Source organism: Bombus pascuorum, chromosome 5 (assembly GCF_905332965.1).
Source record: "Bombus pascuorum chromosome 5, iyBomPasc1.1, whole genome shotgun sequence".
Classification (NCBI taxonomy): domain Eukaryota; kingdom Metazoa; phylum Arthropoda; class Insecta; order Hymenoptera; family Apidae; genus Bombus; species Bombus pascuorum.
The window spans coordinates 4,431,607-4,456,364 of record NC_083492.1 but is presented as its reverse complement, the minus strand read 5'-3'; the positions used below and the strand labels follow the sequence as shown (position 1 = coordinate 4,456,364).

The 24,758-nt window shown below is 34.0% G+C and overlaps 1 protein-coding gene across 7 annotated transcripts in view; it reads left to right on the top strand.

Moving 5' to 3' along the window:
- Window positions 1–24,758, top strand: part of LOC132906645 (collagen alpha-1(XVIII) chain) — a 348,851-nt gene that overhangs the window by 68,011 nt on the left and 256,082 nt on the right. For all 7 annotated transcript variants that reach the window (XM_060959006.1, XM_060959002.1, XM_060959000.1 and 4 more), the window contains exons 4-5: window positions 12,002–12,267; window positions 13,098–13,373. In XM_060959006.1, coding sequence (XP_060814989.1) covers window positions 12,002–12,267; window positions 13,098–13,373 — 542 coding nt within the window. The remainder of the gene's footprint in view (window positions 1–12,001; window positions 12,268–13,097; window positions 13,374–24,758) is intronic.

Below are 24,758 nucleotides of genomic sequence, written 5' to 3'. Positions count from 1 at the left end.
CATTTTTCCACATTTTTTCGGCGTATGATTCATGAGCAGCTGCTTTCCGTAGATGGACTCGATATATCGTGACAATGCACACACATCAGAAAACAAATATTTATGACAGATATTGATGCAGGACAACTGACAGGGTAAAAATGCAACGAGGGAATGTCAGGGATGAAACAGTGTAATCCTTATGAAATATGAAATCATTTTACTTAAAATGCCAGCATTACGGGAAAAATGTGCAGTGCTGTTTTAAAAACGTGAAATTTTTTACGCGAAATGAATCTATTACGCAAAATGTGACATTGCAACTGCGAACGAATTTGAAAAATTTGTCTCTAATTTAATAAAATGAAAATGTCTAGTCTATTACGAAGGTAAAGTTGAATTTGTTACTTTTAATTTAAAGAAATGATTTCTAACTTATGATAATTTCTTCTAATAATAATTGACACAAAAAATGCTTGTGGGGGAGGGAAAAGTCAATGACGAAGTGCTTACAAGATTTTGTTGTCTTTCGATACAAATATGGTGAATAAAGTATCAATAATCCTGACCTATTTCGAACATAATTTCAAGATACACATGTACTCCTGATGCATTACGTGAGGAGAATATTGAAAAATGCATTTCCAAGGGAAGCGATGATTTAAAGGGTGCAATAAATTCTCCTTCGAAGCCGATTTTCCTGCAGCTCTGATTGCGTTTTTAGTATCCCAAAACGATTGCCAGTCCATTGTTTTTATTTCTGCGATATATTTTCAGGAAATATCTCGAAATTCTAGGCAAGACACGTTACAAAAATAAGTTCTACAAATTTACCTCCGAGCACGTTCCATCTTTTTTCTGTATTCTCTTTGTGTTTAATAGTTTGGTCTATTTCACATGAGCTCGTGCAATACGATACATTTAAAAATATTACCGTACTGCCGCAAAGCCTCCGTAAAAATACAATTTATTTTAAAATAGATTTAAAACTGTACGCATTATACTGGCACACCTACATCATGTTTTTCTTAACTTATTTTATTTGAAAATTAATATAAATTAATATTCAAAACTTCATGCGAAAATGCACATAGAACTGATACAAATAGATACAAAATATTTATTGCAGAGATACATTTCGCGTAAGCTTGCAAAATTATTTAGACGGTCAATTATTTATTATATTAATAATCTCTCGTAGTCGATGAGACAAATCGCGAGAAGTTTTGTGTGATAGGTAGAATGTACTCTTAAAAATCGTCTATGATAAGTGATCGCTGTCGATTGCTGTTGGATTTGCACAAACATCTCCATTCCTTTATAATCAAGTTAGTAAGGATGGCCCAGCATTGCGGAGTGCAATTTCGCTTCCCAATTTACTTGAACCATTAACTTGGTCCGCTGTCGCCGATGTTCGTTGTGAAACAAAGCGCTTTGTAGAATCCGCCGTAAGCCCGCATGAGCTTTGATTTCAGGGCGCGTTAAATCGCCGCTGACTCGCCAATTAACGCGGGCTCATCGTTTCGCGCAGCCTTGGCGAACAATTAGCCTAACTTGCTCGACAAATAAAACTTGTTCGACGTCTGGATGCGCTGGTTTCTACAAGACAGACAGAGAGCAAGAGAGTTGCTGGATCGTTTCCTTCGATTTGTCTTGTCGCTATCGCGCGTTGCAAAGCGACGAAAGTTCGCCGAGTTGCAAGCAAACAACTTTATTTTAATTTTAATCTAGTTAATTGAATTTCGTCTTTACATGGAGTAAATTCATACAATAAATGCTTGATATTGTTCGTATATTACAATTGAAAATTATTAAAATTTCACCATTTGATCTCAAATACGATAAGAAAAATTGTGGAAAGAGAGTTTTCTGAATTACCTCTACGAGAAAGCTTTCTGCGAGTTCTTCAGGGTTATAAAGTAAAAAATGACAAGAATTACACTTAATCTTGTTTGGGTACTTTTCCTGCTGAGAAATTTGAATAACAAAATAATATATTATTAAGCTCTATAGGATAGTGTTCTACTTTTTAATGTTTTTCAAATACTTCAAACAAATTGTATGCAAATATTCCCAGGATATATTCAAATCTTCGCTACAAATATTTTTTTCTCATCCAATTCTCAATATTTGGAACATAATGACCCGTTTTACCAAATTTCCTTCCCCACAATATTGCCGATGAGAATTTGGAAAAGCGGAATGCCCTACGATTCAACTCCCGAGAAAGGCGAATGAGGATCATCAGTCATTCGTATTACCTTGCCTCGGAAATCCATTTCGTAACTTTTCTTTGTCTATTCGGAATGCTCTTGTCTTCCCTCTTTTATTTCTACAAATCAGTTGGAGATCGGAAACCGCTGAACCATAAAGAATGTTTGATTGATCGCAAGTTGTTAACAGGAATACAACGGAAAAATAAGAGAGAACTGGGTAAGCAAAGAAGAAAGCTAGAGTTTTAAATGAAATTTAGTATGGATTTGACTATTTTGTTAAAAAATGATTTTTCCAATATACGTTTGAACGTTCCAAAATTTTACATAAAGTTCTATGTAAATTAAGTAAATTTATAGACAACGTAATTTTTTGTCTCCAAAACGATTGATCAAATTCTTTAATTTAATTTAAATTTCAATTTAAAAAGTTTGTTCAAACAGCTGAATGAAAAAAGAAAATAGTCTAATGAAATGTTAATTTAGAATTATGTGCTAGGGAGTAAAGTAGGTAGTGACTGTAACGAGTCAGACAACTGGTCGTCGATCAGACTGGCGCCATCTAACGGGAAAAGGTTGAACCACGACAGTTTGTAAAAAAAAGATGTCGAATAAAAGCGCGCGCGTTATTTACAAGCGAAATTTGAAGAGAAAATGAAGGAATTTTCAACAGAATTTCGGCAGATCGGAGCATTCTACGATCTTGATTCATTGAAGTTTCGCGTCACTTAATAGTAAGTAGTTCTCTAACGAATTTATCCGATAAACTTACAATTTAATTTCATAGTTGCCTCTTGCATGCTTGTCAAGACTGTGTCGCACTCTGTTCAAGCATCATTTTTTTATTCTCTTAATTTTGAAAGAGATAAACGTGAAAAAGAAGTGGAAAATCGTTCTAAATGGTAATTTCGTTACCATTTTAATAGGTTAATGTTCTTATGACATTTCTTTTTAGAATGTGCTTTCATTAGCGTTTTCGTTATTGAGGTTAATTATTCTTATAATTTTTAGTTTAATTATACGGAGAGAAATTAAGTTGTTGTAGCTATAGAGTTCACTTTTACTTGAAACGTTTTAAATTTCTCAAGTAATGTAAAACTTTTCTTCATAATATAATACACAATCAGCGAGTAAGTAATGTAGAAGTTAGATATATGTATATACATATATGTATATGCAGTACATTTATTGTTTTATGGAACAGAATTATTAGGTTATCTATTAAATTATTTTTAGAAAATATAAATTAATTACCTTATTTAAGATTTCTTTGCTTTAAGTAACATTTTTCTCAGTTAGTTTTTGAAATATTTATTTCAGTATTTCTTCAGCTGCCGTTTTAATAAATCTTTCCACTCGTGCGATATTGTCATGAGCAAAATGTGACATAACCTCAAAATGTATAAAATCCCCGCTATCCATATGTCACATGTACAAACAAATGTATCATTATCCAGGAAGTATTTAAAAAAAAAATATTCAAAAAACTTTTTTAGGAGACAAAGTTTACATAAAATCACTGTTTAACAAATTTTAGCATCCTATGGAGGATTAAAATGTACATGTAACACTTATTCGACAATGGCTGGTTTTATCGCGATTTCATGAGCGGAATACAAGCGGTTCTTCGCTCGTTAGTCGACGTGTTAACACGATGGAACGGAACGCATGTAAAGCCGCAGCTAAATGAGTAACAAGAAGTTTACCTCGTAATTATCGAATGCTAGGGACATTCTGAAACACACGTTGTCCCGAGGTCTGAGTAAAAACGTGACGGTACACGTGTTGCCACGTCTGTTGCACCGATCCTCTCGGAAATGAGTGCAAAACCAAAAAGATGAACAGAGTCGCATATGTTAGCGACGCTTTTTATCCGTGAAAATAATTAACTGTACCGTTCCTTGTTGAGTTCATAGAACACCAAGTTGCAACGATCTGGCGTGGGAATATATCAGGATCTTAATGGAAAATGTTTTTCCTTCGACCAAAGTGTTCGTAGCAACATTTAAGAAAAATTAAGAAAATATCTTATCAAATTATATATATAATTATATTATATATAATATATATAATATATATATAATATAATTAATAATAATATAATATAATAATATAATAATATTATATAATATTATTATATTAATAATATTATATAATATATTTAATAATATTAATATAATATTATATAATTAATAATATTATATAATATTATTATATTATTATATATAATATAGAAATATATATAATTAAATTTGTTTCTTTAAATGTCTTTTTAAAAATCGTCAGATAATTTCATTATTTCATTCGAAAGTTCCTTGAAATCCTTACAGGATATTTTTTTTTCAATTTTTCATTATTAATCATTTGAGGAATATTGGCACATAAATATATTTAATTTTTAGTCTTTGTTAGTTCACACGTGACTTCGAAAGACACAATGACTATAAATGTATAGACCATTATATATTTAATGATCTAACCAAATGTATAGATTATTTTAATCTTACGTGTTCTAATTCATAAAACTGGCTAATAATTATTAGGAACTATAAGCAGATATTGGAAACAACGAAAGACATATTTCTATTACGTGTTAACGGATATCTTGAAACTTTTAGTTCGAAGTATACATCCTCGGTTCACAGGTTTCACTAGCCATATTTTCAGCCACGTATAGCGCTTACGTTAACCATAGGTATCCACAGCGAATTGGTTGAAACTGCTCGCAAAGATGTCCGGATACTTTTACGTATGTTGAAAGCATCGTCGATAGGATTTCTAAATTTTCTACGGCTCGAGGAATCTTACGGTTATCTGGTAGCGCATGTTAAAAGTGGGAACAGAAGATCGATATTTTATTGCAATTCTACACGCTGTGATAGCTTTTCCGATAGCAGAACCTGATACCCTTTTTCAAAGATAATTGCAAAATTTCTCGGGTATCATTTATGGAACATAGTTCCTCTGTTTCTTTTACTCTTGTTGCTGATGTTTGATTTTATGTCACGCTTTCGATTCCGGTCATACTGTTGCTCGTTCGATAAAATTTTATCTACTTTTTCTGTTTCCTCCTCTTTTTTATGATTTACTATGTAACTCGTTTTGCGCAGAAATTGTCCTTTCAATTGACGCGATGCGTTTATCAGATCGATAATTCTTTACAGCGCGATATTTGTGTGCGCATTAAAAAATTGCAAGCCAGCACTTGACGTTCGACGGCAGGCTTGAATTTTTTATTTTTTTCTGTTTTTGTTTTTTCGCCTCAGTTATAAACTTTTACGACTTTCATATTTGGATACTACACGCGCGGTACATTTTTCGTTATATTTAGAACGTAATGTTTTTTTTGTTTTTTTGGAAGATTATTTCTGTGGGATTTTGTTACCGGTTTTAGGTTGATCATATTTTATACCGAAGTATTTAATTACTGCGAATGATATTTGACATTAGCCAAGCTCGAGTTTCATAAGCATAGGCAAAAATAGAAATAATACAACCTTTTAGAGATATTTATTCTTAGGGTTATCATTGGATTCAAAGTGTACGAGGTAGAATTTACTCTCTGTATGAAAGTAATTCGTCAACTAATTCACACAGAAGTTTTGTGTATTTTTCACAAAGGCTTTGCACATATTCCAAAAACAAAGGAACGGAAAACTTGCTAATTTGGCTGCCTTTACGGCGCGCGACTCTGAATAAAAATTCTGCTTTCCAGAGTATGAACAGCTATATCCGGTGGTTTAATGAACCCATTGTTGCCATGTAACATTCCCCAGAGCCCCAAAATCACCCTTCACATAAACGCATCAAAATATTATCTCGCGATATTTAATATCTAACAACGTCCTAGCAAAGTTTTATTTCAACGTTATTATTATTTTCCAGCTTATAATTAATTCTCGTAATATCGTATTCGATATGATGATATTCAAACACGCGAGAGACACCTCTTTAAAAACAATCCAGTCTTTCCTATTTACCAGTTGGTCGAATGTAAATTTGCAAAACCGTGCGAAGGGTGAGATCGCGTTAAAACCGGATGCTCCATTTATCTTCATTAGCCGCGAAGCACGGTTTAGGATCAATCGGTGATTTCGTATGCATTGTTCCCCAACTATCGATTCGTATTGGCAGTTTGCTCACGGGAGAAATTGATCGTTCGGACGCGAATTCCTCTCGCGAATCATCCGTGTCAATCCATTGGGGCGCGCGCGTGAACGCGTCGAACTCGACCCCGATCATCTCCATGGAATTGGCCGGCAGTTTTTAATCGAACGTAGCACGAGCAGAGAACGAAAATGACGATGGAAACTATGTGAATCTATAGCCGCGAAAGTGGAGGTAAACGTTTGCCTTGGGTTCTAACCGAAGTGGTCGTTTTACTTCTCTGTCGATCGCTGGTGCAGCAAGAATCGAATTAAAACGGGCGTGAAACGGATACGTAAGAAGACGCTTGTAGAAGATCGGTCCTCGTGAAAATTCCGAAGTGGCCTCGACTTTCCTCGAGGAAACTTGGTCCCGCGAGAGGGCAAGCTTTGAGAACTTCTCGCGACAGGATAACGCTGAACTTTCGGTCCATCTCGAGATCGCCTTATCTGACACTGATCGTTATTGTATTACACCGTCTTCCTTCTTTTTTCCCCTCTATTCCTTGTTTTATTAGTTGGAAACTCTTGTCTAGGGAAGTTGTTGGTAGTTTTCTTTTGGCGTTTTTTGTGCTTCGTGTTTTAGGAGATCGTGAGAGCTTACCGTAAGTCCTTTAATGAATTAAAAGGTGTAATGGCTAGAGGAGGTTAGTGAAAATTTCTTGTACAAGATACGTTAATTATCTAAGTGTTTAGCGTATGTGTTTAGTTTAAATAATACGTGTTTAGCGCAATAGATTTGTTTAAGAAGTATCTTCAGGTGCAATAATTTACTTGGGCAATGATTCTTCTTGTCAATGTTGGAATTTTGGAAATAAAATAATGTTATCTTGTAAATCAAATTAACGTGATCTACGTTAATTTCATTCGTTGTAATCTTCGAACTTCTAAAAAAAGTTTAAAACAAACTTTATTTTTATTGTTCCATAAAATTTCGAAGTAGCTTGCGATATTATTATCATCTACCGTTACAACTTTAGTAATTGGTATGGCTTTACGATTTTACAGTTTCTCAAATTTCCATCAAATCGCACAATGTCGAACTATTTTGTTTATCTTCCTTTATTAAGGAAAATTTCACTGTAAAAGAACTTTTTAAACCAGAAGTTTATAATTTTATTTCCTACTTTTTCCTATATACTGAAACTTGCAAATATCGTAATTCAATTAAAAATATACATTATTTTTTTAACATACACAATTTCTAATCTGAGATTCACAATTTTTGTTATTTTTCTCTATTTGTGTTAAGGAACATTCTATATGTTCAGCCAGCATCATCTACTCTTGATTTCGCATTTATGAAACTATAAAGACCAAAAGACAGTTCAATTTGCTGATCGTAACAAACGAATTTCTTCGTAACGATCGATGGAATTCGCTTCGCGGATTCCTATAAATACAGAAGAGGTTTTCGATGAATTCAAGGCTGTATCGTCTCGTGGGAGAGATTTTAAGCGAAAGATTGGTTTTGAGCGAAATATCTTTCTCCTTTACTCGAATAGGAACAATGACGTTTTTCATACGTTCCTGCCGCCTTATGTAATTCTTTCATAAAATGTATTTTCGAGGTGCCTTTTGACGGTTTGATGGAATCATATCAATCGAGTTATTTACTCGCGTGTAAGCTGTATCTGCAATCTTATTTCATTTCATTTTTCACGATGAAAACAGTTTCCATGTTTCATTCTCAACTTTATAGTTGGCCCTACTTTTATGTCATATGATAGACATTGATTTAGTATTTTTCTACGACGTTGGCTTTTATAGAAGACACAATATAAAAGTTGTTTAACTTGTTAGATCGTATCATTATTAGTTACAGAATATTAAGAATAAGAATTTTTATGCGTAATTAAGAGTTACAGCATAAGAAAATTATAATTGGAGAATTGTTACTTTTGTAGTCTTACATTAAGTTGATTGCAATCTTCATTAAACGAGGAAATACTTCTTGCTTTACATTCTCTCAGCACTGCCCCGACAATGTTCTTATACATATCTATTGTACCGCTTAGTTTCTGCAGATGATGCAAGAGGAAAATTTCGTAAGAAAACAGATCACGACAAAATTGCATAGAAATCAAATTATTTTGCTCGTCGTACAATTTTAATATAGAATCACGTCGTGAGATATTTCTTTGTTACATGTATTTTTTATTCTCACAGAAATAATTATTCATGGAAGATATTGAAGTAAAGAATACGTACTTGGAGATTCCTCAGTCTGTAAGATTCTTACAAGATTATCATTTAAAAATAACACTACAGTGTGTTTTATTAATCCATACGAGCTTGTGTTAAATATTTTATCACGCGATTGATATCATTAATTCTCTTCGCCACGTGTATTTTGTTGTAATTTCTGCGCAAAACGTAGTTGCGTATTAGGAGAATATACGAGTTTGGAAGGTTTCCACCGACCATGTCTTATGCGTTCGTTGAAGTCTCCATAGACGTATATTCTGTGATCGAATCCGTCAAGCATTGAAATCTTCGCCCTCGAACTTCCTCGAATCTTGCAACGTGTTCCTATCGGCGGGAAAGCTTTAAGAAAGCAGAATCGAACATTTAGAATTCGAAGTATTGTACAGCTCGCTGCCTCTCAATAGCTTCTGGACCTCCTGTTTAGGGAAGATAAAGCGAAAGATCCATCGGAAAACACATCTAAAGATTGCTTCGTTTGTATCAGGCTAACAGACCAGCGTAGGAATAGCTACGGCTGAAGATTTGGAGCATTTATTTAAGATTTCATAACAATTCCTCTTTCATACGATATTGTGTTACGAGGTTTGTTTTAAAATTGTCTTGGAATATTTTTGAGAGGAATTTTGTTAAAAAATGGAAAATGTACTACAGCTATTTATTGACTTATTCTTTAATGATATGTAATTTAAAATAATCATGAAATATAGCTATATTTATTTAGCATAAAATACAATAGCAGGTATATAAATATATATCTACATGTACATTAAACGTATAATGTTTAAAAAGGTTCACGTGTGGGAAGAAATTTTCCAAGCGGAACAATGCTAGGCATACAATTTTTAATGCGATTTACGGACTTATATTTCGGCAATAAATATCGATTATCGAAGCAAGCTTTCAGCTGCGGTAACCGCAGTATATCGAGTCTCGCGAATCTATATGACGCATAGTGCGCGAAATGGGGCTGTAATGTATTAAAAAAGTATGATCATAATCACTTGGAAGTCTAGTTTAAAGCGTATAAAACCAATATAATATGAATTTAACCAATATCATTCATATGCATAATTTTATTGAGTTTGGAAAGCATAGATATGTGTAATACCATTTGAATTTAGTATAAAACCATTTGAATTCGGAAGTTGCATTTATACATTAAAACTCATTCGTGTAACGTAGTAATTTAAATATTACCATAAATTCTGTATAATCAAATTTATCGATTTCTGCTTCTCGTGAATTCTTGATAACATTAAAAATATTCCCCTCTTTTTATTTCGATTGAAGATCGACTCATCTTTTATTTAATGTTCAGCAAAATTTTTAGTTTTATTTTCAGTTTTATTTTTCAAGTCGACACTAGTTTCATTGAAATTGTATTGTTAACGATAGTATCGACTAGCCAATTCTAGAAATAGGAATGGATTATCAGCGAAAACTACGAATGGCTGAAACAACTGCCCGTTAAACTGTAAAACAAATTGTTCGTAAAATTTGTATATTTAGTTATTTTTGGAATTGATTGGTTAAAACTATTATCGACGGATTTCATATTTTTACCATTACCTATCAAAGCAAAAAATATTTATCAAGTAAATTAAAATTATATTCATGTAAAGGAATTACGATATTCATAACAAATACCCTTAAGAGCTTTTTTACCTTTCTCGTTCTTTCACGAATCGAAGAACTTCACAACCAATTCCAATTTCAAAAAAGGTAACTCGCTGCCGCGAACTTTAACTACGTCTGGAGACCTGTCCAATTTAAACTGCTTAATAATTCCAATCAGTTCGACCAAACAAGATGTTCAAGGGCGTTAACCTTTCAGGACTTTCTCGTAGTCCGAATCGTATCCGGCTGGTGGCTTTATCAAGATTTCGTTCGCTAATCCCGTGAAGGCGGCTGCCCCAAGTCTCCACGCACCGAATTAATTAAAGTTCTCTCGCTTCGAGTTTGAACTACTTTTCGTCGGTTCGCATTTTTCGCCCCCTCTGCCGCGACTCGCCTCGCTTTCAACAGCATGTCGTTAATTAACTATAGTCTCGTAGGGAATCGAACAGTTCGCGTAACAGTCGCGTTTAAATAATATCCGCGGTTCACCGTGATATTACAAGAACCCGATATGTTGTTCGAACTGCGTTTAAACAATTTGCATGAAACGAGAGGTGCAAATTAGACGCCTGCTATATAATACCAGGGATGCATTATAACAACGCCGGTCAAGTATTTCCCTGTGTAAATAACAATCCCTCTGGATTATCATTTAATCTCGAGGCGGGAAATTCGGCTATTTTTTCCACGTAGGAATGTTCAATGGATTTTCGTTTATTTTCCCTGTTATTCCACGAAAATAGAGCTCGTGAATTTTGCCAGAGTTCTGGGGCTTTATTGGAAGCATCCAGGGATTCGAAAGGAATTTGCAGTGAAATTTTGATCACTGAAAGGATCAGCGTAATGAAATTATGTAAAAATTCCAATTTTCGCGATAATTACACTTCGTTTCCGTCGATTTTCGCACCAGAAATCGCATAAATCGTTAAAGTTTTTATTTCAGTGATTGTATATTTATACAACGGTGGTATCTATCGTTATCTCACGTTTGATATTTTTTTGTTATCGAGAATTGTTCGATGTTAGTTGATCGCTGATGTTTGAAAAAGTAGGGAAAATTATAAAATTGCTACAATGATATAATGGATTGTGAATTATTCTTAAAAAAGTTCCGAGGAAAGGATTTCTAATTATGTTTGAGATCCTCGTCGTTCTTTTTTCCCCTTCTCAAGTACTTGTCCACTTTCATGATGTTGATCTAAAATCGTCTTAACGGGAGGAGTTTTATACACTTTGAAGCTCCAAGTCTTGAATCTTTTGCTCTCTTTTACTTAAGGGAGTTTGCAATTTTGTGGAACAGGTTGGCAAATAGAAATAAGGGAAAACGAGATGCGCAGGCACGCTTGTATGAGAGTTAGCTTATTTGCCTCTGACTTGGATTAAATAAAAATGAAAGAACCGTAGAGTTCTTGATCGATCAACCTGTGTCAGTCATGTATCTGGTTCTATTCTCGCATTTCGTTACGCTATATATGTATTAATAATTACAATTCCTGCATAATTCTATTTATTACTCTTTAATATGACTTTTAATATTAACGGAACTTTTAATATTAAATTCAAGTCCGGATTTTATGTAATAAACGTTCATCGGATATTAGCCAGCAGATAGAGGCTTATAAATGATTGGAAATCAATTTATTTATTTTAAGGGATGTAATATAACTTTACGTTTTTAGTTCGATATGTACGGAATCTAAATGTTTACGTCTCATTGAGATTAAAATTTCTCTTTGCGGCCATGAAATATTAAACACAATTTTTATCGACGAGTTGTAATCGATATTTTCTGAAGAAGAAAGCCTTCTAACTGTTTTTCTTCATACCCTTTTGTTTCAGAGCTGGAATATGATTTACTTCAAGCTTCCGTGGCATTAACAGACGACAATAATTTGTACATCGACGATGGTCTCGACGGATTTCCAAGTTTTGGCTTCCGACCTGGCTCCGAAGTTAAACAGCCGTATCGATTATATTTGCCGGAAAAATTGCCAGCAGAGTTCACTTTGGTGGCAACCTTTAAGCCGACGTCATTTAGAACCAGTTATCTCTTCGCCGTTCTAAATCCCTTCGAAACTGTTGTGCAATTAGGCATCCGGATATCCGTAAGTACATCAATTTACACGTACAAGGAATATGTAAGGAATCTGTAAGAAACAATAGAAATATAACATCGAAGCTAAAAGCTATTTTATTAAACGTTGTACGTTATCTTCCATTCTTACGATACAATCAACATAAAATGTTTTTGTAACCAAATAATACACAAGTATTTCCATTCTAAATTTTTCTATTTTAGTTAAAAATGTTAACGAACGATCACACTGTCGTATCCTCATTCCTGTAACAAGAATAATATATTTTAAACAATGGATGGCGAGCGTGAAACTTAAAAGATTTCTGATAAGACAGGGTTCGCAGTCTCACTCGTCTGCTTTCGTCGAATTACGTTTCATAAAACCGTGAAACGAAACACAAACGATTCGGGTCTGAATATAAAAGCAATCGGAAAATAGGCAAAAATTTCCAAGTACAATCGGTCGATTTAGAAGGAACCGGCTGCGGTGGCGCGATAGACTTTTAAGTCGACGCTCCCTGTCGGTGTATGGAGGGCATTTCCTCATGTTTCCCAATATCTTTGAGGCCGTTGTTGTAGCTTGCCGGGTCTTCAAGTTTCTTTGAGATCTTTCACGTTTCCTGCGGCACCGTTTCCACGGGTAATACCGCTTCTACGTGTTCCGCAGCGAAAGCAGCTCTCCGTTGCTTTCGACGTTTCGAAAGAGAGTACGATCCCCATGAGAATCGATAGCGACGGGTTGAGACCGCGCGAAAACGCTTCGACTTTCGAATCTCTTGGCATTTTCTCCCGATTCAAACCGATCTAAAGAAAATTCTACTATTTTTAATATTAAATATAAAATTCTCTCTGTTATAGGATGGTCCAGGAACAAACCAGAATGTCTCACTGGTCTACACCAATTCTGATTTGCATTCGCATTCGGAAGAGGTGGCGAAATTCACGGTGCCGAAGTTGACAAAGAAATGGTCGAAGATCGTAATAAGAGTATCGACGACTGATGTCACCTTATATCTAAACTGTCACGAAATGGCCAAGCAACGAGTAACGAGGATTCCTCTGGAGTTGATGTTCGACACAGCCAGCACATTGTACATCGCTCAAGCTGGACCTCATATTCAGGAAAAATACGATGTAAGTACATAAAGTATTTTATCATCTAGTATTACTGTTGAAATTGATGTAGTCATTGTAACGGCGCTGAACCAGGTTGGATCTGTTTTGATTTTCGATAACGAAACTGTAATTTCTGGTTACTGGTTTATGACCGAATCGAGTAAATTGGACCGGCATCGATTAAACCGACTATAAATTTTACTTTCCTAGAAACTAAACAAGTTCGAGATTCATTGTGATATCTATTGTACACGAGTGACATATGTCATTAAAAACCTACATAACGATATTCAAAAATAACAATTTCAAATTTAAAATATCATACGATATTTTTAGAAAATTCTCAATTGTAAATTAATGTGTGATATCTCGATTCAAAGAGATTAACTTTAAAACACAAATTTCATACATATCAACGTGTCGATTATTTTTATTTATTTATCGTTATGCACGAGCAATCTTCTTAAAATTGAAGCGTTACGAACGAGAAAACAGATTCAACTTTGCTTTTTCAACTATCCTACGTATCACGTCTCACTACGAAATAGTTCGTTTGAGAGGTATTTCCTGAAAATAGCAACTTTATTAAAGGAAACGAGTTCAAAGAAGCATGTAGCTTCCCCTTTTAGTTTGTGAAAAGACGAAAATGATCGGTTGAAGCGTTCAGAGCCGTTCCGTTCTTAAGTAAGTATTAAAACTTGTCTCTCGGGTCTCGTCGAGTCAAACAGACTTGCCAACGATTACGGATTAACCTCGAAACGCAATGGTCACAGAACCGTGAGTAGAAAATCTCTCGATATATAGTTATGTACATAGTTACGATCATATTTTGGAATAAAAATTTAATATCAAGTTAGCCGAACAAAAAATTCGACCAAGTAGAAAAAGAGAAACAATCTTATTGAAATAATGTCGTGTCGTGGAAAAGAAAAAGACTTAGGGAAAGGTGGAAATTGGAAAACGCAGTATCGAAATCCTGTATACTATCTCTTTAAAGGATTCGCCACAGTCGTTATTTTTTCAAAGAGCTTTCATGGTATATTAGAATCGACTTGGTTCTTTAAACTACTTAACTAAAGGTACTTTTCGTAAAACTCTTTGAAAATTATAGAATGTTGCAAAATCTTTCCATAAGCTTTTCGAAATTCAGCGGATTGTACTATCCCTGATAATCGTAGAATAAATTATAATGACACGACTCGATTAAATGTTAAGTGCGTGGAATAATCACTATAGTTACTCTGGCAAAATTTCACGCAATAGAAGTATTCAGCGATTATCGCCGCGAACAATAACTTCAGCACATTTATTACAATTCGCTCGGCAATCGGATATAGTTATTTGTAATTTTAAGACCGTACCGTTCGGTACATCGATTTTCTGGTTGCCATTTCAAGTCGTCGCTTAACGATAATTAGCTTCCATACCGATGCACTCCGATTTTCCGTATGCCGTGTACGCGCCCCATAACGATAGCGTGCAGAGACAATGATTTACTTTGGTTCTTTGTTAATTAGCCACTGACGATAATTGTTGCAATCTGGCGCGTTGCAACATTTCGTTATAATTATATAGCAACGCACTACCCGGCGAAGGGAAATTATACCGTTACGATTAATACGCTCCGATTTATCGGCGAAATTACTACCGTTCATTTTTCTATTTTTGATAATTTTTCTTTTTATTTTTCGAATTTTAATTCTGCTCAATTTGAAATATTATGCCGACTGTGTTTCTCTCGTGTTAACTCATTTTTATCAACATCTCTAGTATCTTTGTATAATTTTGATTTCGAAGAAATTCAACTGGAAATATACGACGGAACAAATGTATGTATATATGTGTAATTCATATTAGTAATATATTAATAAACTTGTATTGTAAATATTCACAAATAGCTACTATTATTTTCAAGTACATATATAGAATCATACGTTGTTTCATGCTTACGGTTGAAATTGCCGAATGAAAGGATACCTTTTAATGTAATAATTTATGAATTTGTATAAAATGTGAAACAGAATGCATTAGATTAAATTTTAGAAAAGATTTCAGAGAACACCGAGCATAATTCTAAACTACGGACGCATCGTATTGATTTTTTATTTATAGAAATTTTTTCTCATTGTCTTCCGGTATTGGCGATTTAGCTTTGATCCAGGTTTCGTCAATTATGAAGCACTCTGTATGTAGAACGGTCGAGTATCAGCCAAAAGCGATTAATCTACGGTATTCTCATTGCGAGAATAAAAATACCCTGGACATTTCACCGCGAAGTATGATGAAAATACCATTAGCTGGCTATAAAAATTATTACGGTGGTAAAGGGAGAAAAAATACGGCGTATAAAGTGAGATAATGAGATGGGAAAAGAATAATGCGAAACAAAAGCCAGATCACCGGTGAATATTCCAAAATATCGTTAATAACGATATTCTCGTATCAGATAAATATTTCTCACGATTTGCTCGCAATTATCGTCGTGCTCTCCTGTTGTCAACAGTATTTCGGCATTAATCTGGACAAAGTGAACAAAAGGAATTATCGACCTTTGTGAAATCTGCTTGTTATACCGTTTTTAATCCTGTTTTCGACGTGTAGATATTAATGAAATAAATATAATTGTAATAAATAATAAATAGTAAATAAATAGAAGTAACATAGGTATCGTAATAAGAAAATCGAAATCTAGCGAACTAACTATGGTATATTTCAAATAGAGACTGCTTGTTTTGTATAGAATTTATTTTTAGACGCGAGACTCCACTAATTAGACCTGTAACATGTTGTCAATTTTACGCAATGCGTAAAGCAAACATCTGTCTAGCAAAGTATTTTCGAAGCTAGAAGTAACAGTTTTTGTTGAAAATGTATTATACATACGAGAATCGTTCAGAAAGTAATATCCGTTTTGAAATAACAACGATACAAATCCATCTTGAAAAGTTTTCTTTGTTGGTAATTTCAGTATATCTACTAAGTTCTTTTACAATACAACCACCAGCCCTATTTGAACACTTATGGTAACGTTATACGAGCTTTTCGTACGTCTTTGTCATATGCTTCCGCCCTCAGTTCACATAACCATCGTTTTACTCAATTCTTTAAATCATCGTTTCTTGTGAAGCATTATCGACCGAAAAACTCCTTAAGTTTTTGTAAAAAAAAAAAAAAAAAAAAAAAAAAACGTAATGAATATCATTTGCAATGAAATTGCAGACACGTTCTTGAGCTCCTCTGTAATGAGAGACGGGCAGCCTGAATATTTTATGATATAAATTTAGCCAGTATTATTACTAATTCATCCGCAACTTTATTACCGTTAATTGCTGTAAATCGGCGGTGAATTTCTTTTGGAAGAATTTTTACAGCCCTGGAAAAGCGTAAGTGGCATCGAAGGGATTTTCAAGCCGCATCGTCATTTTAAACGTGTGACACAACGACAATATTTGAAATATTTAAACACAAAATTTTGCATAACTTTCGCCAATACACGAATGAAGCTAGGTGATCCTCTGTAAGTACATTCCATCGTTTTATATGGCTTCTGTACGGATAGTACTGTCTGAACGACCCACGTAGATCAGCAATAGCTAAGATTGAATTAGTGAAATCGAATACATTTTGATTAAGTTTAGCCGGTTGATGGAATAAAATATTTTAGAATATATAATATATAGAATATAAAATATTTTAAAATATTCTCTTCTAAACTGATCGGTAAAATATTAAAGTTTATTTGATTATCCAAGTGAAAAAATGAACACTTTATACATTTTATGTTTTTATATATTTCACTATGTTTCAAAATATGGTATTGATCAAACACTCAAATTTAGCCATATTCGATGAATAGTTCACGAAACTATGGCGGTTCGTAATATTGAAAATTAACTTTAATTACAATTTCACCCAAAAAGTTATGAAATTATTATAGAACGTTGTCGTTTCTGGATAGATATCTAAACCTCGAATAAGATTAATGGTAGGATGATATGTGTTTGAGCAATAAAAATCGTTATCGAGTTTCGTGTTTGGAGAAACGTTGCGCGCACGAGACACCGTTAAAATCGTCATTAAATATCTAAATGAAATCGGAATGGACGCGAGCTGAGGTTCGTCGTGCGACGATAAATAAATAAAACTGTCGGGGGAATCGGGTCAACGCGACAGCTAAACTGGAAGAATAGTAATTGCTATCGAACGAATATTAACGCGATCTGCTTGCCTGGTCTTTTACGTTTTTTTAAAGCGCCGTGCCTCTACATTCCATGATTTTTCGAACTGCTTTTTAATCACTGCCAGTATTACAAAGACGTGGATGTAATTTTGATTCTATTTATAAAACGTCGGATATAAACAAATTTCTTTTATTTCTAAAGTAAATTATAGGTGATTAAGCTACTGTTTAGACGGACGAATATTATGTTTTAAATAACTGGCGTGCTTATTAGTTCAAGCTTATTAAAAATTTCATACTACAGATTCTTGAAGATATTAAAAATTAAAAAAGTAAATTATAGGTGATTAAGCTACTGTTTAGACGGATGAATATTATGTTTCAAATAACTGGCTTGTTTATTAGTTCAAGTTTATTGAAAATCTCATACTACAGATTCTTGAAGATATTAAAAATTTCATATTATATTGCTGTTTTTGCGCAGCCATATAAATTGCTCTCAAAAAAAAAAAAAAAAATTATGGAAAAATAGAGAGATAAGCTAGGTTCAAAACAATTTTATGATATGAATTTATGAAATCCCAGCAAGCTTTAAATATAGCATATTCTTCGCTTACTTTCTGTCTGAAGTACATACATATTTATACATATTATGTACATATACATATATACATATTATTACAATCTTAATAACGGGTCGGATTTATGATTTAATGATTTTACCAATAAACGAAATGAAAATTTATTTTCACGTTGGCTCCACTTGTTTCAATTAACAAGAGATAAAATCAGTCTTGTTGATTAGTAAATACCAATAAAACTAATAAAAGACAGAATTATTTGTTTTATCGATATTTGATCAGTTAAAAAGGACCTCTCGTTATTTGCAGATACATGTTCTAGCAATCGAAATGTTATTTCGCATCGTCGATCATACACCCGTTTCAAATATTGAAAAACGTCGAATCGAAATTAATTTTGAATCGTCGAATGTTTCTATTTTGCGAGCACGCAGTTTGCGTGAATAGTCTTTATTCAGAAAAAAAAAAAAAAAGAACGAAGACACTCGTTTGGACCGATTAAATCGGCTATTTAATTCAATAGCTGTGGTTTATGCAGAATTCTGACCTGCCTGAGTTAGACAGAATTTGATTGACAATTTATTTTCCAAGCCGCTGATTCCGCATTGTTTCAAAGGGTGAGAACAGAAAAATGGAATTTCACTTCATAGAAAGCCGAACAGCGTTTCCGAGCAATCGGAAATATCTTTTATTAATGGCATTATATCGTTCGATTGGAGAAAATTGGAGTTTGAGGACATTTCATATTCTTCGGTGTGACCGATTAAATTTTTACTTTCACATTTTCTTCTTCTGTTGATCGGAGTCATTTAAGCCTGTTCGTGAGAAAGAGATACATAGCGTTACACGTAGAAGTTTACATTGCATTATATGCATATGATCACTGCTGAAAGCAATTTATCTAATATCAGTTTTGACATAAAAAGTAAGATATTGAATCGAGAAGCAACAACTTTTTTAAATACACGCGCTAGTTTCGAGTACATTAAATACGTTGTATCAAAATTTCTCGTTTTCATAAAATAGACAAGAGCATCAAAAGTTTAATTACTCTTTAGAGATTTATAAAATAATTTTATATCTCATAAAGTTTCTGTCTCATTGTCGAAAACTCATCGAGAGTGCGATAATGCGAGAATGTGTTAATGGCACTTTAGTCTCGCATATACGTATAACAACTCACAGAATGAATCAGAGAAATTAGGACACCTATAAAAATCTTACATGAATTATTTTGAAATTTCCTTACCATTCTAAAGAGAATCGACTGTCGTGATTATGTCGGTCAATAGGTCTATAGGCATATTTATCAAAAAGCAATCGTTTTTCCCAAGAAGCTTTTTCCATAGAAAACCACATGCACGTACACCTACGTCTCATCGAATGATTCCATTCGTTGGATGGCGTGGTTCCTGAGGGACGTTCTTATCGAGTGTTCACTGCTATTTCCATCTGACAGTCCCCTTTCACCGTGCTTTCTATATCTGGCCTTCTCATACTCTTTTAGAACCTACGATACCTGAAGAAGTTTTTTCTTTCTGAATTCTTTTTTCATTCTGCCTTTACCATAAGGTATCGTATTGTATTCTTTTTCACGTTTCGTCCGCTCGAAGCTAATCCCTCGCAAATTGCCTGGATGCTTCACAAGGCGGCACTTTCAAAAGCAGATATCTATCATCGATGTGAGAATATCGAAAATTTATGAGGGGAACTCGGTTATTAGTTGATAAAATGTTTATACGAGGTTCGATGGATTTATCGAGACGAAGGGTGGAAAATGCTGTTAAATTGCTCGGCTTTCGCTGTGTCTCAGGGCGAAGACTTCCACGAGCCAGGGTAAATCTATGCTTTCGACATTAGAATTTCATAAACTCTGGTTCGATTATGAATTGACTGGGAATTATTTATAGTACAGAATTCGCTCGCAGCAGTTTCGAACCACGCTTTCGCAATTTGTTTGCCGAAATAAATGATCGAACTAGGCTCGGAGTTCGGTAGCTTGACTTAAGCCAGTTCCATGAAATGTTTTCCTTTAACGTTTAATGAAATCTCAGTCCAAGTGAATATTACGACGAAAATTGATAAAGATGTCGGGATCCCTCTAGTTCCCGAAAATCTCGAAATTAATATGAATTTAATTTATAAAAAAATATATTTTGGTTAATTACGGTAATATTTACGATACAAACGAGTATGATGTAAGATTTATTATTTCCAGAATTTATCACAAAACAACGAGAAAAGTAGTCGTATTCTAGAATTATGAACTACATCGCTCATGTTTGGTTTCTGAAGTATGCCGACAAACGAGTAAAACAAAAGCAATTAGTTTCTACTTTTATTTGTATGATACTTCAAAGATATATATTCTCAATCAAAAATTTTGGTACATGGTTTGTTTCTGATAAAGTGTCGGTACTGGTGTACCAACGTAGGTTATCAGTGTAAAATCGTATGGATTCTATAGTATATACATTAGCACAATATACCCTAGAAACTTTCTTTGTCGTATACAGTATCGAGTTGAATAATATCCTTCGTATGTTTCAACGACTATTTAATTTTGTCCGAGTTCTACACACGAGTGTACAGAATTAAACTGAAACACCCTAAAAACCGCAGAAACTTTCAGTATGACCTGATATTTCGTTCGAAAGCAGTCGACAGATCGCAAATGTGCTAAGAAACTGTTTAAGAAGAACAGAATATCCATTTATAGTCTGTTCGGTAAAGCTGTAATTTTTCAATTTTGCAACGATAAAGAAAGACGATGCTCTGTCGCGTGACAGAAGCGGGGCATTCGTCGAATCTCTCGATTTTCGATAAGAATATACATAATCCTTTCTTCAGACACACGATATACGTTATCGAATAACGCATGTCGGGATACAAGAACGGTGTGGGACGATTTAAAAATCGAACGCGGAAAGTTCGACGCAACAAAAGAAGGTGAATCGAGGTGGAAGATCTGACCCGTGAACAATTCGTCGTTTATCTACGTGTGTCGTCGAGCTGTGCTCGTTCTCTCGCCTTTCTGTCTCGCGCGATTACTTTTCTTCCGAAGTAATACCTCTTGAATTCTTTTATATTTTTCTATCTTCTTTCTCTTCTCGTTGTCTCAAACGGAATAAGTTTGCCGGAGCCAGTATGAATTCATCGGAATGACTCGGCTACGAATCGGATGCAGCTGGCTTGTTTTAACTCGATCAATCAGAGCCAAGTGAACCATTCGGTTCGGAGGCTACTTTAAAGCTTTTCAACGCTTTCAGTTTCGGAGATGTAGTAAGGAGAAGGTAAGGACAATGATCTGCATGGAATTAACGAAGTTTCAACGATATGGCAAATATAAACTGTAAATATAAATTGTAAGTATATACAAATAAATATATAGTATAGATAAGGTTATATACATAAATTATAAATGTATACAAATTTTGATATAAACTATTAACAATTGTGAATTCACAGTTTGTAGAACTTTATTGGAAGATCGACGATAGGTTTTGCATTTTCTGAAAGCTATTTACCGACAAAGTTAATATTCGCGTCGAAAATTGCAAGTTTCTCGAAGGGGAATGGACTTATCTTGAATCTTTTCAAGATGAAAGTGACCTCATAACTTTGCCAGAGATTTTACAATAAATTACCTTGGAATAATTACACTTTGTTACTTTCATCTGGAAAAAATCTTTTCCAAAGCTTCCGAAACTCTTTAAACAATATTTTTGTTTTGCGTCCCGATTTCGAGTCACGTAGTTCTTTGAGGTCAAAGCAACCTACGATCAATTAATGTACCGTTTGATCGAATCGTTCTGCCAGAAAATTAAATTTGCTTTCAGCGTGTGTAGCGCCGTTCCAATATCATGCTGCTTATTTTTTGACCTAAAAATACAAGAAACAGTGTTCCAAGGGTTTGTTAACTGTTCATACATCTCCAAACCAGAAACCTCGTAAACGTATTATACCTATCGTTCCTATTTCCCTTTTTCCAGAATTCGATCGATCTCCGGTACTCTTCGTTTTTGCTTCAGTTTGAATGCCATTTCCTTCCTTGCTATTTGTACGTTCTCAAAAGAAGAGTGTAGCGTTTTGCTTCTCAAGAAGTTAGGTATGTTCGCATACATATTCCTAATTCTGCAGTGGCGTTCTGTGGCTTCACTGCACACTTTAATCATTCCGAGATGCATTTTGTTTAAACTCGCCCAAATTTGGGGAACAGGATAAAGTGAGAATAAATAGGTAATTTTCTTAAGAGGTACATATATATGTATAGTTTCATTTTGGGTCTCAGTATCAACAGAAGAAATATGATAATGCAGAATTAAATTTTTACGATAATATCTATATAGTATAATATAGTATAATATTTATAAAAAGATATTGGAAAATTCCATTTATTTTACGCATCGAATGAACTTTTTTACGAACTAGGAAAGTATTATTCTTTGATGATACTTAGTTACATACTCGCATTATAAAGCACTAACAAGTTCTGCGGAATTTTCGACGTCCCAGCAGCTTCTATCCACCTATTACAAGCAAAAGTGGAGAAAGGTATCGAAATTAGAAATCTCCCAAATTTGCCAAATAATTCAACAAAATTAGATTGGGATCAGAATTTCTTTCGGTTCGAAGCTCCTTATTCGACGTATAAAATAAACTTTCAGTTATAAAACTATCCAGGTTATTTCCAAGACCGGGTAAACGTTGAATGTGTATATGCATGTGAAACGCTTTATAGAATCCCGTGTTATATTTGGACAGCGACTTGCAGGATCAAGCTTCCGGAAAAATCAGCGAGCGTAAAGAAGAGACCGCGGACGCATCGCGTGTAATTATTTCGCGGTGAAAGCTGCAACGGTCTTTAATTTACGATCGAATCTACATAAAAGGGCCGTAAGTTACGTAAGAACGTGGCGGGTACACCGCTTTTGCTCGCATTTTACATCGGTGTGGTTACGTTTACAGCGGCATTATAATACCTTCGTGTAAGTTTCATCGTGTTTCAAAGATAATGTAGCATTCAGCCTTTCCGGACGCGTACGATCTAATCCGTATTTCGCATTACTTATTAATGCCACTCTTTTAAGCGGTAAATGTAAAATAACTCATAGCCTGATACTTCGCGAGGTATTACGTCGTTGTTTCGGATGCACGCCTAAATAACTATCTGGCGAACTGCATATTTTATTGCCATATTCTTTTTAAATTATCCGTGAATCCAATTATAGGCGCAGGGTGTCGAAAAAATTAGTCCCTGTCACATTGCGTTTGGATTTCAGTTGATATTATTCGGTCGTAGATAATCTATGTATAAAAATCAAAATCAGGCGATTCAATTTCGACTGTTCTACATACATTTTCGTTCTATTTCAAAATATACATGGCAGTAATAATAATAAAAAAAGAAAATTATTTTTCTGACCTTTTTATCTGTAATTTTATCAAAAGCATTTTGCTAAAAATAAGTGTTCGTATATTTTCTAGCAATATACATATGAATATTGAGCTTGGAATGAATATTAGATGAACGTCATTTTATAAAATCGATAGGTTATTTCTGGTTTGAAATGATTTATAAAGGATTGATTAAATTAAACTAATAATGTAGAGATTTTAAAGTTTCAGCAGCTTTAGATTTGGAAAAACAGATATTAAAAAATGGTATTTATTTACGTGAATATTTAAAGCTTTAGATATGCGTTGTTACGCTGCATTGAAAAAGGTTTATGATTTTGGTTTAACGATAAAATGCAGGTTTGAGATATTAACTACGAAAAATATTAATATGAATTGTTACAATCCAGTAAATATCGTTTAACGATTTCCGTTTTTAATTAAAATATAAAAATTTACTACGCTATTACATTTTCAGCCCTTATTTACATTGAAACAATTTTCATCGATGTTTGTTATTCGGTTCCCTGAAAAGTTATAGATTTTTATTTGAAAAGGTGGACATGTAACGGACGATGGACGTGGTCATGGAAAAAGTTTGTAAGAAATTAATTGCATAGTATTAAAATGGTGTTGCCGCTAGTAAATGTGTCAGCATGAATTATTCAGGGGCCACTAATTGCAAAAAAATGTGGTGCCGCGCAATTTGCAGTTCTCCATCAATGAAAGCAGTAACATTGTTCCGTAAAATGTGCAGTTACAAAAACGAAGTTAATTTTCTATGGTACAAGAGCACGATATAGACGTTGAATTGTATACTTTCAACCAAAAACTTTACTTTATTCACATCGAAATGATACTCGATTAAATAGTAAAAGCGTATTATTCCTTCTTCTGAAATGATTTAATTGCATGACAAAACACAATTTTGATTATCATATATGAATTGTTAATGAAATTGTTTTCATGTTTCGTGTCGCCTACGCGTTAAACGGTAAAACATTAATTTATTTAACTAATTGAGTGGAAACATATCGATTATGTCGAATTTTGAATTAATAGACGTAAAGAAAGAAAAATAGGAATAAAAGATAAACGAAATATAATTAAGTATACGATCTGTGCTGAAACTTTCTATTTTCGTTTCCTCATTTCCCTGATGTCAGCCTAATATACAAGAAGTCCAAAATCAGCTAGACGATGTCCGTAGCGATTCTTTGGCGAAAAAATCTCGAGCTTCCTTGG